We start from the raw sequence: 14,988 nt of genomic DNA, 5'->3' as shown, positions 1-14,988 counted from the left end.
AAATAAATAAATGGCCCCATCAATCAACAGGAAATTAGAACTGCAATCAAAGGTCTGAATCGTAATAAAGCTCCTGGGCTCGATGGATTGCCTATTTAATTCTATCATATGCACTCCGACACCCTGGTACCCACACTAGAGACTGTATAGAAGGCCGCCCTAGAAGCCGGCCATCTACCACGATCCACCATGCAAGCACTGGTCACCTCGCTACCCAAACCGGGACGCGACAGTCTTGATATGTCTAATTATAGGCCTCTCTCCCTGCTGGCAACTGAATATAAAATTTTGAGCAGGCCCTTGCTAATCGCATTCAACCCTACCTTAATACACTCATACATAGGGATCAATGCGGGTTCCTGCTGAACTGTAGCACATCCATTAACACGAGACAGCTACATTATATCATGAGGGCCGCCCGCACCCATACCAGACCGCTGGATGCTTTCGCATTAGACAGGCCTGTGACTCCCTCTCCAGAGATTTCATGTTTGCAACACTTCAGCGATTCGGGTTCCCAGACACATACCTTAAATGGGTGCGCCTACTTTATACTTCCCCCGATATATTTCGAGCCAGTTTACAATTCGCAGGGGTACCAGGCAAGGATGTCTGCTGTCTCCCCTATTGTTCGTTCTTGCACTAGAGCCCCTTGCAATAGCACTCAGACGGTCAGCAGACCATCTTGGGATTCCAATAGATGGCGCAACCCACCTCATCTCAACTTATGCAGATGACATCCTACTATATTTAAGTGATCTGACTGCCAATAATGCTCCCCTTCCCGATATCTTTGCCACGTTCGAACGTGTCTCGGGCCTAGCTATAAACCCAAGAAAATCTCTGGCCTACTTCCAGGAAATCTGGCCTACTTCTTCCAGGAAATACCCTACCCAGATGAACTACGGTTTGGTGTGTACACCTTGCCAGTAGCCCCTACCACCTTTAAATATCTTGGCATTCAAGTCTATAGAACACAGATAGATCAACTTGATGGCAACCTAGTGAAGGCCATAATGGCCCTTCGAGCCAGTGTGGCTTTTTAGACCTCACTGTCTTTATCGGTGATGGGGCGTATCGCCATCTCAAAGATGATAATGCTCCCTCGCCTATTGTATTATTTTGTGAACCTACATATTGTCATCCCACAGCCTATTTTCAATACCCTGAATGCTATATTAGTGGAGCTCATCTGGGGGACAGGCCGTAGGAGAGTGAGTCTAAAGAAACTCCAGTTGGAACCTCGCGGTGGAGGCCTGGGAGTTCCCGACTTCAGGGCCTATTACTACGCTAGTCAGCTCCAATGGTTATCTTATTGGACTGCCGGGAGAAACCAACAGGAAATTGGCTATTCACCTACGGATTTGGATAGGGGGGGGCCGCATTACACTCCCTGCTCCTGCCTAAGGCTAAGATCCCTGTGGATAGCCCTCCCCTACTAAATACGGCACTACTGTGCTGGAAGAAGGCACTGTCATATACCTCTACAGAGGCCCCATACTCTATGAACATTCCCTTATTAGGTATTCCCACACCGCACGGCAGACTCAGAAGGGCCAGGATCCATGACTGGGTAGAGACGAGAGTGGAGGGTGTCGGGCATTCTTTGGAGATGGTGCTCTAATTGATCACAAATCCTTTCTACAGGCGCACCCACACGTTTATATCTATTACATGCTGCAGTCTCTCATTACATCATTACATCAGGAACCCATGGGCAACACCGCGTAGTGAATCTCCGCAGCATAACTTGGTCCATCTCTTATATTATATGGCAATGGAGGACAATCAGTCAGATGGCTACATACGGGCATACGAGCACACGCCAAAACCACACTTATATCCCTTAGAACAAAATGGTCTGAGGATTCCGATACATAAATTACAGATAAAGCGTGGAAGTGCAGGCTTGAACACCCTAAAAGGGGTCCCGTAACGCCAAACTAAAATTCCTACAAACAATGGGCCTTCACAGGTCGTATCTCACCCCACAAAGGATCCACTGTATGTTCCTTGAAGCAAACCATTGCTGCCCTCTGTGTAAAAGGGACGAGGCGGACTTCCTTCACATGCTGTGGTCCTGCCCCCACCTCCAGGACTACAGGAGTGGCGTTCGTCAGTCCTTAGGGAGGTCACACACATTCCTGTCTCAGACGACGCCTGGACAGACTCATGGGCCTTCGTAGACGTACGAGTACACAGAAGGTACAGCTGAGTTTTGTAGATTTGGCCCTCATTTTGGCAATAAGAGCCCTTACCATGAGGTGGAAGTCCCCCAGGAAATACCATGCTAGATCCCCTTCGGTTACTATTGGCGTTGCAATAGACAGACCAGGAGTATGGAGAGGGAGGGTTCGGGAGCGAGGGGTTGTTTATTTCAGTTAATTAGAAAATATACACTTTATGTTATGGATATTTATATGACACTGCTGCAATGTTCTCAAAACCTATAGCTATTATTTGTAAGTATTTGCAGTACATTTTCTGCCGTACTGTACGAACACTGTATAGTAGACTCATGCAATGTATCTTTAGTAGCTGTCTCAAGAACAAAAGACCTTCTGTATTAATCTATGCATTGGATGTGATGTCAAGGTCCTCAATATAGTATGTTAAAAAAAAAAAGATTGCCTGGATGATGTAAGAGGAGATTCCATGTTGGGAAAGGTTGCAAGTGCCATGCAAAATGAATGGAGCTCAGAAATGGAAAAAAAAACATTACATAATAGTGAGAGAAGAATTATCCTGTGAAGATGGTGTACTTTTATTAGGTTTGATGTTGGAGATACCAATGGAGTTGAGAGAAAAGATAGTAAGACTACGTCAAAATGGGCATCAAAGAATAAGTAAGACCAAAGGGAGGATAAGGATGAGTTATTGGTAGCCTTGGATGGATATTTTGATAGCAAGAAAGATCATGGAGTGTATAGATTGTATGAATAGTGACAAAATCTTCAAAGTCCGAAATCCCCCTATGAATTACTGCGATATGCCTCTGAAACCATGGGAAGTTGGTGCGGTTATATCTTCGGGCCAATACATAATGTTGGAGTGACTAATTACCCACTAGTTTTGATTGATCATTTTCATGGTGGTCTAAATTTGGTGTGGTGAATGTGATTGAAACCAAAAGAATCACCAGTTTCCTTTGAGGTTTTTCATAGGGAGGGTGTACCTAACACACTGGTGAAAGACAGCGGTCCGCAATTGGTATCTGTCTAAATGGAGGCATTTCTTTCTCAGAAAGGCAGCAAACATAGATTGTGCTCATTCTATCACCCTGAAGGGAAAGGTACTGTTGAGAGATTTAACAGAACGATCAAAGTGCTGGTAGAAAGTTTTAAGGAGATTTATGTACGACTACAGATTTTCTCCCCACCCTAAAAATGGAGAGGTTCCATTTGAACAGTTTAAAAGAAAGAAATCCAACACAGAATTATCTCCTGCGTGGATAAAATAGAGTAACAAAGGTAGTTTAAAGTGGGGTGTGATGAAACTCTGGAAAAGTGGAATGTGGATAAACAGAAGTGTAGATATGATCTTAAGAAAAATGTTGCCTCAGTCAAATTTAATGTGGGAGGTATAGTGTTTAAAAAAAGCCTGTGAAGCCATCGCTAGCCAGGGGGCTTCGGCGGTCTTCACGCGATACTGTCCAATGCAGTTCAAATGCCTGCACCGGGCTTATTATACTCAGACTCTACTTTGGCGAATGGGAGTTATCCAGTCCCCTTCATATCTGCGGTGTGACCGGGAGGAGGGTACATTCTTGCACACAGTATGGAGCTGCACTGCGTTGCAACCCTTTTGGCGCAGGATTCGGAACTGCCAGAATGAGGTAGGACTGAACATGGGAGCTCCCACTTGACCCGGGACTCTTCCTCTTACATAGCACTGACAACATTGGGGGGCAGGGGGGGGGAGAGAAGGGAGGGGGAATAGGTATAAGCAGCATTTACTGTTTCTCGCTCTTACTATCACCAAGAGGGGCATTGCACAAATATGGAAAGCGATATCTCCTACGAACCTAGGTAAATGGAAGAAATGCGTTACTTACCTGTAACAGCAGTTATCCAGTATTGGTGTCTTTCATAGATTCACATGCCTGAATCATTCCCCGTCGTCGAGACGGGAGCCTCCGGTAAATAAAAAAGTAATGTCCATAGACATACATAGAGAAAAAGGGTCTAAGGGCCTCCCCTTAGTAGCCTTTCCTTGTCCTTATGTAAAAAGGACCAAACTCTCACAGTCAACCAATCAGCTCCGACCTCCCTCTAGAACCTTCCTGGGAGGAGCCTCAGTCCCTCAGATTTTCGTACGCACCCAGCTAGGTTGGCGTAATATAGTCCGAGAGGGAAGTGAGTCCTTCCAGGGGAGGCGGGAGGGTTGCATGTGAATCTATGAAAGACACCAATACTGGATAACTGCTGTTACAGGTAAGTAACGCATTTCTTATCCAGTATTAGGGGTGTCTTTCATAGATTCACATGCCTGAATCAGAATAGCTAGCAATCATAGTAGCACATTTGTAAAGTAGAGTTGCTCTGCCGTCATGTTAGATAATGCATATAATATCATACAACAAGGAGACAGCATAGATAGAACATCATCAGAGCAAGAATGTGCATACCTGGAAGGCGGGATGTAGGAAGGCTCACCTTACTGAAAGAGATGGCGAAGCACCGCCTGGCCCACTGCCGCATCCTTCTGGAGTTCGATATCCAGGCAGTAGTGTCTGGAGAAAGTATGCGGTGACTTCCAGGTCGCCGCTCTGCAGATGTCCAGGATCGGCACTCCAGCAAACAGTGCTGTTGACGTGGACATCGCCCTGGTGGAATGAGCAGTAACATGATCATTCAAAGGCCGGCCGGCCTTGTCGTGGCAGAATGAAATCGCAGAGGAGATCCATCTGGAGATGCTTTGCTTCGTGAGAGGCAGGCCCATTCGTGGTCTGCTGTATGCCACGAACAGTTGTGAAGATTTCCTGAGAGCCTTAGTCTTGTCCAGGTAGAACTTTAGGCATCTCATAAGGTCCAAAGAATGCAGCGACCTTTCCGCTGCTGTAGAAGGGTTGGCAAAGAAGGACTTAAGGACTATTGGTTCATTGAGATGAAAGTCCGAAGGTACTTTTGGAATGAACTTAGGGTTTGGTCGCAGTATCACCCTGTCATGTCTGAATTGCATATATGGTTCCTGAATGGATAAAGCTTGCAGCTCGCTCACCCTTCTGGCAGATGTTAGAGCGAGCAAGAGCGCCGTCTTCCATGAGATGTGTTTAAGAGATGCCTGATGAATGGGCTCAAACGGGTGACGCATGAGCTGGTTAAGTACCAGATTAAGCTGCCATGTAGGAGGTACTTTCCGAGGCCTCGGAAAGGATCTGTATAGCCCTTTGAGGAATTGCTTGACTAGCCGACTTGACCACAGAGAAGGTCCTGTGACAGTCCTGGTGAACCTCGAGATAGCCGCCAGGTGAACCTTGATGGACGCATGCGCCAGTCCCGACTGAGCCAAATGCAGGAGGTATGGTAATATCTATTCAGGGGTGATGGTGAGGGGCCTTAGGCCCTGGTCGGAACACCAAATGCAGAACCTCTTCCATTTGAGAGTGTAGGTTTTGTTCGTACTGTCTGCCCTTGCTTTGGCTAATACATCCCTGCAGTCTTGTGGGATATTCAGGCCACCGAACTCTCTGTGCTCAGGAGCCAGGCTGATAATTTGGGCGATTGGAGGTTCGGGTGTTGCACTTGCCCGTTGGACATCGTCAGGAGGTTCGGGTGTTGTTTCAGGCGAATCGGTGATCTGATGGAGAGTCGAAGCAGATCCGAGAACCAGTGTTGCCTCGGCCAGAACGGGGCAATTAGGATCAGGGTACATGGTTCCACCTTCATCTTCCTGAGGAGCCGTGGGATCATCGGGAATGGAGGAAAAGCGTATGCAAAGGCGCTGAACCATCCGATGGAAAATGCATTTCCTAGTGATCCTTGTTGGGGATGCCAACTTGCGTAGCTTGGGCATTTGGCGTTCCTCTTGGTGGCAAAGAGGTCGATGTTCGGGACTCCCCATAGAGAAAAGATGTGAGTGAGGGCGCTGTCTGAAAGTTCCCACTCGTGGGAGAGGGATTTTTGCCTGCTTAGGGCGTCCGTGATGGTATTGTCCTTTCCTGGGACATATTCCGCTTTGAGCGGGATTCCGTGTAGCACTAGCCAGTTCCAGATCTTTTGCGATTCGCGTGAGAGAGAGAGCGAACGCGTTCCCCCCTGTTTGTTGAGATAGTGCATCGTCGTGGTGTTGTCTGTCCTGACGAGCACCGGGGAGTTCTGGATGCGTGGCAAGAAGGCTTGTAGAGCCAGATACACGGCTCTTAGCTCCAAAAGATTTATGTGGAGCGATTTTTCCTGAGTGTCCCATTTGCAGCTGATCTGAAGGTCCTGGATAACAGCGCCCCATCCCTCTAGGGAGGCGTCTGTGGTTATCACTAGCGGTGATGCTGGAAGGAGAAACGGTAACCCTACAGTTAGATTCTGGCGACGTTTCCACCATTGCAGAGCTTTGGACATTTTTGGTGTGATCCGAATAATGTCTTCGAAGGAGCCAGTACTTTGAGTCCATTGGCTCGTGAGTGCCTCCTGCAAGGGCCGCATTCTGAGTCTGCAGTGCGGGATGAGGAGTATGCAGGAAGACATCATCCCAAGGAGGGAGGTGTAAGTCCGAACTTTTTGGTGCGTTTTTGCTGCCACAGCCGTGGCCAGGGATAAGATCTTGTCCGTCCTCTACTTCGAGGGGAAGGCTCTTGTGCACTCTGTGTCCAATGTGGCCCCTTGGAAAGTAATTTTTGTTGCGGGGACCATGCAGGATTTTTTGAGATTGAGCGTCAATCCCAGTCTCTGAAAGAGATTGGTGCAGGCGTTGGAGGATGTGACTGCGTCTCCAGGTGAGGGTGCTTTCACCAGCCAGTCGTCTAGGTAGGGGAAGACTTGGTGGCCCAGTTGACGCAGGAAGGCTGCCACTGGCGCTGGGCATTTCGTGAAAATCTGCGGCGCGGACTTGAGGCCGAATGGCAGGACTTTGAACTGATAGTGACGGCCCGCCACCTCGAATCTCAGGAATTTCCGGTGATTTCTGAGGATGGGGATGTGGTAGTAGGCATCCTGGAGATCTAATGATGTCATGAAATCTCCTTTCTCTAGAATGGCCAGAATTTCTTGAATCGTCACCATCCTGAACGATTGGCTCCGTAGGAAGGTGTTCAGCGCCCGGAGATCCAGGATGGGCCTCCACTTGTTCTCTTTTTGCTGTACAAGAAAGAAGTGGGAGTAAAATCCTTTCCCCTTTGAGGATGCCGGTACCCTTTCGATTGCCCCTTTCTGTAGCATTGTCGAAAGCTCCTTGAGAAGCAGGCGCGGGTATTTGTGCGTCCGTCTGCGTGGAGGGGTATTGGGAGGGATGGAGGTGAATTCGAGAGAATGGCCGAATCGAATAATTTGAAGAACCCACCGGTCCGTGGTGATGTACTGCCAATTTGTGAGGAAATGGGTCAGTTTTCCTCCAATTTGAAAGGATGGAGAGGGTGCGTGGACTGGCTGGAGTAATCGGTCACTGGCGGCCGCCAGCGCCCCTCTTGGTATTTTTTCCTCTGTAGCTAGATCTTCCGAACGAAGATTGGCGGCCTTGTTGCTGTTTGTTTTGGTATTGGCCTTTGTGATTGTATGAAAACGAGGATCTGTTCTGATAGGAGCCTCGATAAGAGGACTGTCCTCTGGACCTGTTGCCCCGAAAGGACTGGTTTCTGGACTGCAGAGTGCCCAGTGCCCTTGCCGTGTCCGTGTCCTTCTTAATGGCCTGCAGTGCCTCGTCGATTTTTTCTCCAAAGAGGTGTTGCCCGTCGAAGGGCATGTCCAGAACCTTGGATTGTACTTCCTGGCGGAATGATGTCGCTCTCAGCCATCCCTGGCGTCGTAGGACTGCAGCCCCCGCGAGTTGACGGAAGCCTGTCATGGCTGCGTCGATAGCACAGTCAATGAGTTCCGCTGCCGAAGATTGACCTTCCACCAGGAGCGCCTTCACCTCACCCTGGACTGCGTCAGGTAGTTCCTTCACGTAAGGGGCTATGTCCTCCCAGAGCTGGCGATTGTAACGCCCCAGCAAGGCAATGGAGTTGGCCACCTTGATGGACATGGCTGATGTGTATGTGAAACGTTTTCCAATCGTGTCAAGTTTCCTGCCCTCCTTGTCCGGGGGAGCGGACAGTGGTGAGGAAGGGTTGCAGGAGTGTTTCTGGGCCGCCTGTGTCACCACCGAGTCTGGTTTGGGGTGACCATTGAGGCAAGCCGCCGCAGTAAGTGGTGCTCTGTATTTCTTGTCTAGGCGTGGAACAACCGCCGGTACAGAAGCAGGTGTCAGCATTAACTTCTTTCCTTGTTCCCACAAGAATTCTATAATTGGAATGGCCTTTGCGGACTTTTGAGTCTGTTCCTTAAAATCATGCAAGAAACAGTCCGTTTCTGTTGATTCCACAGCCATATGGATCTCTTCGCTGCTCTCTCCACAAGCTTATGGAAGCCGGCAATGTCTACAGGCGGGGAGTCCGCTTGATGTGGTTGTGGTGAAGCTGGGGATGATGCTACATATTCATCCTCTTCATCCTGGTCTGAGTGGTCCGAGTGTACCTCCTGGACCTCTCCTTCCTCTAGTTCTTCCTCCTCCTCATCATCGTCCGAAGAGACTACCACCTGAGGCTGGACGTCATGGTGGGTTTGAGGGTGATGCTGAGTTTGTTTTGGTGCGGACACTGGTACTTGGACTGTAGGTGTCTGATGCCCCTTGTCCTCAGGCGCATGACTCTTAGGCGCTTGACCGCCTCTGTCCGCCTCTGGAAAGCGTTGCTTGTAGTCTTGTACAAGGAATCGTAAGTCATCAACAAGTGCCGCCGGTATGCATATCATGGGGGTGACTTCCGTGCGGACACTAGTATGGACAGAGTGTTCCTGATAGGTGAAGTCTTCCTGCTCCTCATCAGTGCTTTGGCATTTTATGTTAAGGTCCGAGACCGAAGTAGCGGGATCCAGATGGTCATCCTCTTCGGATTCTTCGCTTTGGAAGATTTCCTGAGGTGGTTGCTTTTCCACCTTGCTCGGAGACGTCGTTTCCGGGGTAATTTGTGGTTTGTTAGGCTTGCCAGACTGCACAGCAGAGCCTGTCGTCGTCGAGGGAACCATCGACGGCGGCAGCATCAGGGTCGATACCTCTACCAGTTTCGATTTTTTCCATGGCTCCGGCAGCGCCTCCTTCGACGACGAGCTCTCCGTCGACGGTGTCGTCGTCGAGTCCTTCGTCGACGGAGTCTTTGGTGTCGTCGACGAGTCCTTCGTCGACGGAGTCTTAGTCGACGGGGTCATCGACGACGAGCCTTTCGTCGACGGAGTCGTCGACGAGGTCCTCGTCGACGGTGGAGTGGGCGAAGGGATCTTGGTCGTCGACGACTGCGGAGTCGTCGTCGACGTCTTCGTCGACGGTGCTTTCGTAGACGACGTCCTCGAGTCTCTCGTCGACACTTTCGTCGTCGACGGTGGGATCCTTTGAAGCGCCTTCGACGACGATGGGCTCGTCAATGACGACGGTGTCGTCGACGGTGTAGTCTTCGTTGTCGACATGGTCTTTGTCGTCGACGACGATTTTAGAAGAATAATAGAAGAAACAGGTCTACCTGAAGATGAGGAGGACGTAGTCGTTGTCGTCGACGCTGAAGGCGACGACGCTGACGTGGTAGACACTGTGGCCGTGACTGAGGTAGTCCTCTGGGCTTGTCTAGAGGACGGAGCAGGCTTCTTAAAGGTTTTATCCTCCTTAGCAGACACTGAAGATGTCGCAGATCTCGCCTCTGAAGACTTTTTGTGGGTCTTCGTAGGAGGAGTGTCTGAGGGGCCAGGGGAAGACTCCCTAGGCCTCTTTTTAGAGACAGCTGAGGTCCTGGAAACACTGCTCACAGAGGAGTCCAGATTGTCTCTGTCCTTAAGCCTGTCCAGCCAAATAAGAAGGCGACCTTCTCTATCTCTCACGGTCTTCTTTGGGAAAGACCTACAAATCTTGCATTTGTCTGAGACATGGTCCGGGTAAAGGCAATACAAGCACAGGTCGTGCTGATCATCCACATGGATTCTTTTCTTGCTACAGGAAGAGCAGGCCCTGAACAGGGCTTTCTTCTTCGAGTCAGACATGGAAGAAGCAGTGGAAAAAACACACTTACTGTCCAAACAGTGTAGTGCAGTAGTCCTTGAAGAGTTGAGGGTTTAGAGAACACTTTCCAAGAAAGTTTGATGAATTTTGAGTAATCCTGAGGAGAGCTCAGGCTGGAGACTCCCTAGCACAACGTGCGGTAGAAAATCTGAGGGACTTAGGCTCCTCCCAGGAAGGTTCTAGAGGGAGGTCGGAGCTGATTGGCTGACTGTGAGAGTTTGGTCCTTTTTACATAAGGACAAGGAAAGGCTACTAAGGGGAGGCCCTTAGACCCTTTTTCTCTATGTATGTCTATGGACATTACTTTTTTATTTACCGGAGGCTCCCGTCTCGATGACGGGGAATGATTCAGGCATGTGAATCTATGAAAGACACCCCTAATACTGGATAAGACTGCGTTAGATAGATGTATGGGGGCCGAAATAGCTGTGTTCCTTGCCCAGGGATGCCCTGCAAAACATCAGAAGATCTGGACCCGATGGGCGACTTATTGAGGAATCGAACTCCCTCCCCCCCCCCCCCCCCCCCCCTTTGCCGGAAGCAGACCCCTGAGTGGTGCCCCGCTTGCTCTTCATTACTCACTCTCTACTTCACCTTGACCGGGCTATCCAGCTCCATCTGTATGTGAATATCGATGCCACTGTGCCGTATTTTCTTGTATAGAGATCGAGAAGTGTCTGCATCTTGGTTTTGTTGTTTCGCCTGCATGTTTGGCAGGTGTTGATGAATGGTAGCACTGTTACCATTCATCATTAGAAGTTAATCCTTCTTCTAATACAGGTCATTGTAGGGCTGTTGCCCACCCTCTCGACGAATAACCCAATAAAATTTGTTGTTAAAAAAAAAAAAAAAAGCCTGTGAGGTCAAAAGAGGTTTCAAAATTTTCAGGTCCGCAAAATGTTCTGAAATTGTTCCAGAATGCTCTCAGGATGGAATACGGAAGAGTATGGAATCTCAATGGAATTGTGGCTTACACAGGAAACACTCCCGTGTGATTGCTTTCCTCTACCCTATATGCTACGAATGTTTTCCAAATTGTGTAAATATCATATGCAGGTTGTGTAGAATTTTTAATTTTGTATTTCAAAAGTTTGTTTGCGTGGTTTACTGCAAAGGTTCTCTTTCTTGTTCTTAATGCATCTTTGCAAATGTGTTCCTTACTGTTTTACATCTTAGTTTATAAAAGACGGGGGATTGGGGTATCTTAGGAGATACCTGGTTGAATGTTGGAGGCAGCATGTTGGTAAGTTCCAGATCAGTAATGAAGTGACCAATGTTCCATGTTAGTCAGTTGATGCTGTATCTAGAGAGTCTCAGACCTGTGGATGGTGTGCTCATAAATAAAGGATCTACTACAATCTCTTATGGGAATGTGAGCATTATTACACTGTCATTTAGGGGCAGCACCCAAAGCAGGCCCTCCTTTAAAGAAGTGCAGCACATGCTGTAGGTGCTGCCTGGCGAGTATCACCGGTGTGAGTGCCACATACTAACCACTTTTTTTTTTTAAACTCAACTTTATAGATTTTTTTTAAAACAAATACATTCATTGGTAGCAGATCAAGCGTTACAAGTAAGGGAATTTGAGAAAGTACATTTGACAACAAGCACAGATCGACCTTTTGAATTAAGTACGACCATCCCACTAACCACATTTGTTACTTAAAATATGCTGTAGTGCTAATCAACCACCCCTTGTAATTTTATTTGAGTGTTCCTATGAGTAGTCTTGGCCTAAAATAAATCCAATCACATTGTGCTGGCTCTCAAAAAACTACTCTGGGTCTCGGTGGCAGAAAGGCTAAAATCCCATCTACTTTGCACCACCTTAAATGTCTGGGAGGTAAATTGTAATCACTGTCCAGCACACCAGTATTTCCATTGCTTTTCAAATTGGGTTTCATACCTTATTTGGGTGCAGATTCTGTAAAATGCTCTGCTCCACGGTTTAACATGTTGTGTATTTGGAGATATGTATATATCTGGGGTGTCTTTCCCAGCACTTCTGCAAAGATTTACAATTAAAAAAGTACTGTGTTTTATATGATCTATTTCAAGAGTTTATCAAATATTTACAATTTAAGAACCATGGAGGATAATGGAGATCAATAAGGGTGCTGGAAACAACTGTGGAACTCACAGCTACCTGACCCAAACATTCTTCCAAGTATGGCATCTTTAATTTTGAAAAAGGAGGCTTTACAGTCCTACCACGGTCTCCTAATCAAAAAGAGCCTCATAGAACATGAAATACCATTAGATAAACCGGAGGTATCCCCCGGTGATCCTTTAACCTACTTCAATGATGTAACTCCATGAACATGTTCCGTTTCTTCCATCCTTATGTTACACACATGCTAGGAACTTGGATATTGTTGAATAGGTTCAGCTCCTGCAGGCACTAGGTTTCTGATCCTACTGGAGACGCTAACGGATCACAAGGTCACATGTGCATGCATGATTTCTATACAAACATAGCTCCTTCTGGGTTATAACTTTTCTGGGATCCTAGCACTTTAAAATAGTGGTTTCTACTTTCCCTGTTGAGATAATGCAAGTCATATGTTAAGATAATGCTAGTCGTAACCGATTCCCAGCAAGTTTGTTTTTTCCATTCTTTTATGTGAAACATGCTGGGCTACTGGGTACTATTCAATCACTGAATTTAATTTAGATAATGTTAACATGTACCTGAGAAATAAGTTCAGCTTCCATACTTTCCATCCACACACCAAATGGTCTCAGCTTCTCACATCTCATCCTATGCTTTTCATGTTGAATCGTGTTCAGGTAAGTGATTTCACTGGTACCCACCTTTAACGTTGCAAACATGTTGGCCCTGGGTCCTATTGAACAGGTTCAATTCATTGGTCACAGACTCCAGCATCTTGACAAAGTTAGGCAGGAACAAGATCACGTGCACATCGTGGTTGGCCAGGTGTCTCCCACAACTGATACCCTGAGCCCCCTTCACGTGCGGACCACAGAGCAGCGCTACAGTGGGCCGCTGGTGAACATTTTTAGGGGTTAGCCTGCAAAACAAAAAAGGAGAAATATTACAAAATCTGTAATTGAAAAGGGTACTGACAAACTGTAATGCACAATCTTGCAGAGCCATCTCATGCATCTGCCCCACCCACATCCATCTTCCATCAAAATATACACTCACTCCCTTAATAGAATTGAGGATTTGTTCGGTTGTATGTCTAAACAACTACTGCCTAAACCACGACTTCCTTAACCATGAAAGCCTAACCACGAGATATTCTTAACTACTAACTTTTTTAGCACGACTTCCTAAACCACGAAATGAAACATCTCGTGTTTGGCCATTAGATGGCACTATTGTAATTACAATACTTCTTGTGTGAACCACTCGTAAAAAAAAAGAATCTAAATGTACGTCAGTATGCTTTGACGACGCATACCATTAGCTCTCTTTAAAAAAAAAAAACTTTTTTTAGGGGGGGGGGGGGACCCCCCACACCAACCCTAATGTTCCCTTAATTCTGAGGAGTGACGTTATACAGGAGCGGAGTGTAGTGGAGAGACTCGTGGTTTAGGGAAGTCGTGGTTTAGGGAAGTCGTGCTTAAGGAAAGTCGTGGTTTTTGAAAGTCGTGGTTCCGGCTTCGTTGTTCAGGTAAGTCGCTATAAAATCATCGTTGTTAAGGATGTTTCCCGATTTGTTCACCACAGCTATTCACTTAAGCAAAGATCACAGTAGAAGTGATCCCTTAGGTACAAGTTTGAACAGCCAGTGATAAAGATTTTGTTAAGAGTTTCAGCTACCTGCTTATCTGGCTCACTTGGGTACTACATCAACTGTGCATGCTAGACAAGGACTTTTACCTGTTTGGTCCCCCAAGCAGAGTGAGTGCCATCTGACTGGCACAAACCCCAGACATCTCCAACCGGCGCTCCACAGAGAGCCCATGTCGCTCTGCCACAGCTAGCAGCTTCTTGTGCAACTCGTAGGATATACTGGGGACAATTAGTCCAGCATCTACACAAGGAAAAAAGAAAGTTAATCATTAATCCGCAGCATCTACGACCATCATACTAATGATATTAGATAAGGAAATAATACAACATTCAACTGAACCTTGAACAAATTGTCAACATCCCCAAAAAAAGAAAAAATAATTCTGCACAAGAGAATAAAAATATTGCACATGAGAAGGCCAACTTATAAATAAGTAGCGTTCCTCTTTGAATCCAACAGATCTGCACTTAACAGACTAATTAATGTTTTTCTCTTGTTTGCTAAAATAATACCAGTGTGTACAGACTCTTCCATGGTAAAGTCACAGAAAATCGCACAAGGTAGACACTAATTAAACTAGTAGTTCTTAAAAAGTGCATAATATCTTCTCTGGAGTGCCTGGGGTATTCACAGGAATTGGAACAGTTAGAAACGCATCATATTTTACAGCTGCGATTCGAATTTAATAAGCCACTAGATGGATGCGATACATGGAGGCTCGCGTTACATAATTTTCGACGGCTTAATGGACTTAATTTTTAACAGAGTGAAGACTGTCAATTACAGCATTGATAAGGACATTGGCTTGATTGCCATAATTGTTTTAATTGCTTTTAATTTGATTTTTGTTTAGAGGAGGTCTGCCTAGTTATTTATTTATGTTGAAAAGGCGTCAACACATAATGGTTTCAATTTCTTGACAAACAATTACAAATAATGAATGAAAACAACTTTAGGAAAGATTATTGTACACAATTGGCAAGGACTGCAT

At 46.7% G+C, this 14,988-nt stretch overlaps 1 protein-coding gene across 2 annotated transcripts in view; it reads right to left on the bottom strand.

Annotated features, from left to right (window-relative positions):
- EDC3 (enhancer of mRNA decapping 3) overlaps positions 1-14,988 on the bottom strand; it is a 330,103-nt gene that overhangs the window by 50,615 nt on the left and 264,500 nt on the right. For both annotated transcript variants that reach the window (XM_086959342.1, XM_086959343.1), the window contains exons 5-6: positions 14,084-14,237; positions 13,048-13,265 (exon numbers count right to left, since the gene is read on the bottom strand). In XM_086959342.1, coding sequence (XP_086815468.1) covers positions 13,048-13,265; positions 14,084-14,237 — 372 coding nt within the window. The remainder of the gene's footprint in view (positions 1-13,047; positions 13,266-14,083; positions 14,238-14,988) is intronic.

Source organism: Lissotriton vulgaris, chromosome 2_2 (assembly GCF_964263255.1).
Source record: "Lissotriton vulgaris chromosome 2_2, aLisVul1.2, whole genome shotgun sequence".
In the NCBI taxonomy this organism is placed as follows: domain Eukaryota; kingdom Metazoa; phylum Chordata; class Amphibia; order Caudata; family Salamandridae; genus Lissotriton; species Lissotriton vulgaris.
Note: the sequence above shows the minus strand (reverse complement) of the source record. Positions and strands in the feature narration are given on the sequence as shown.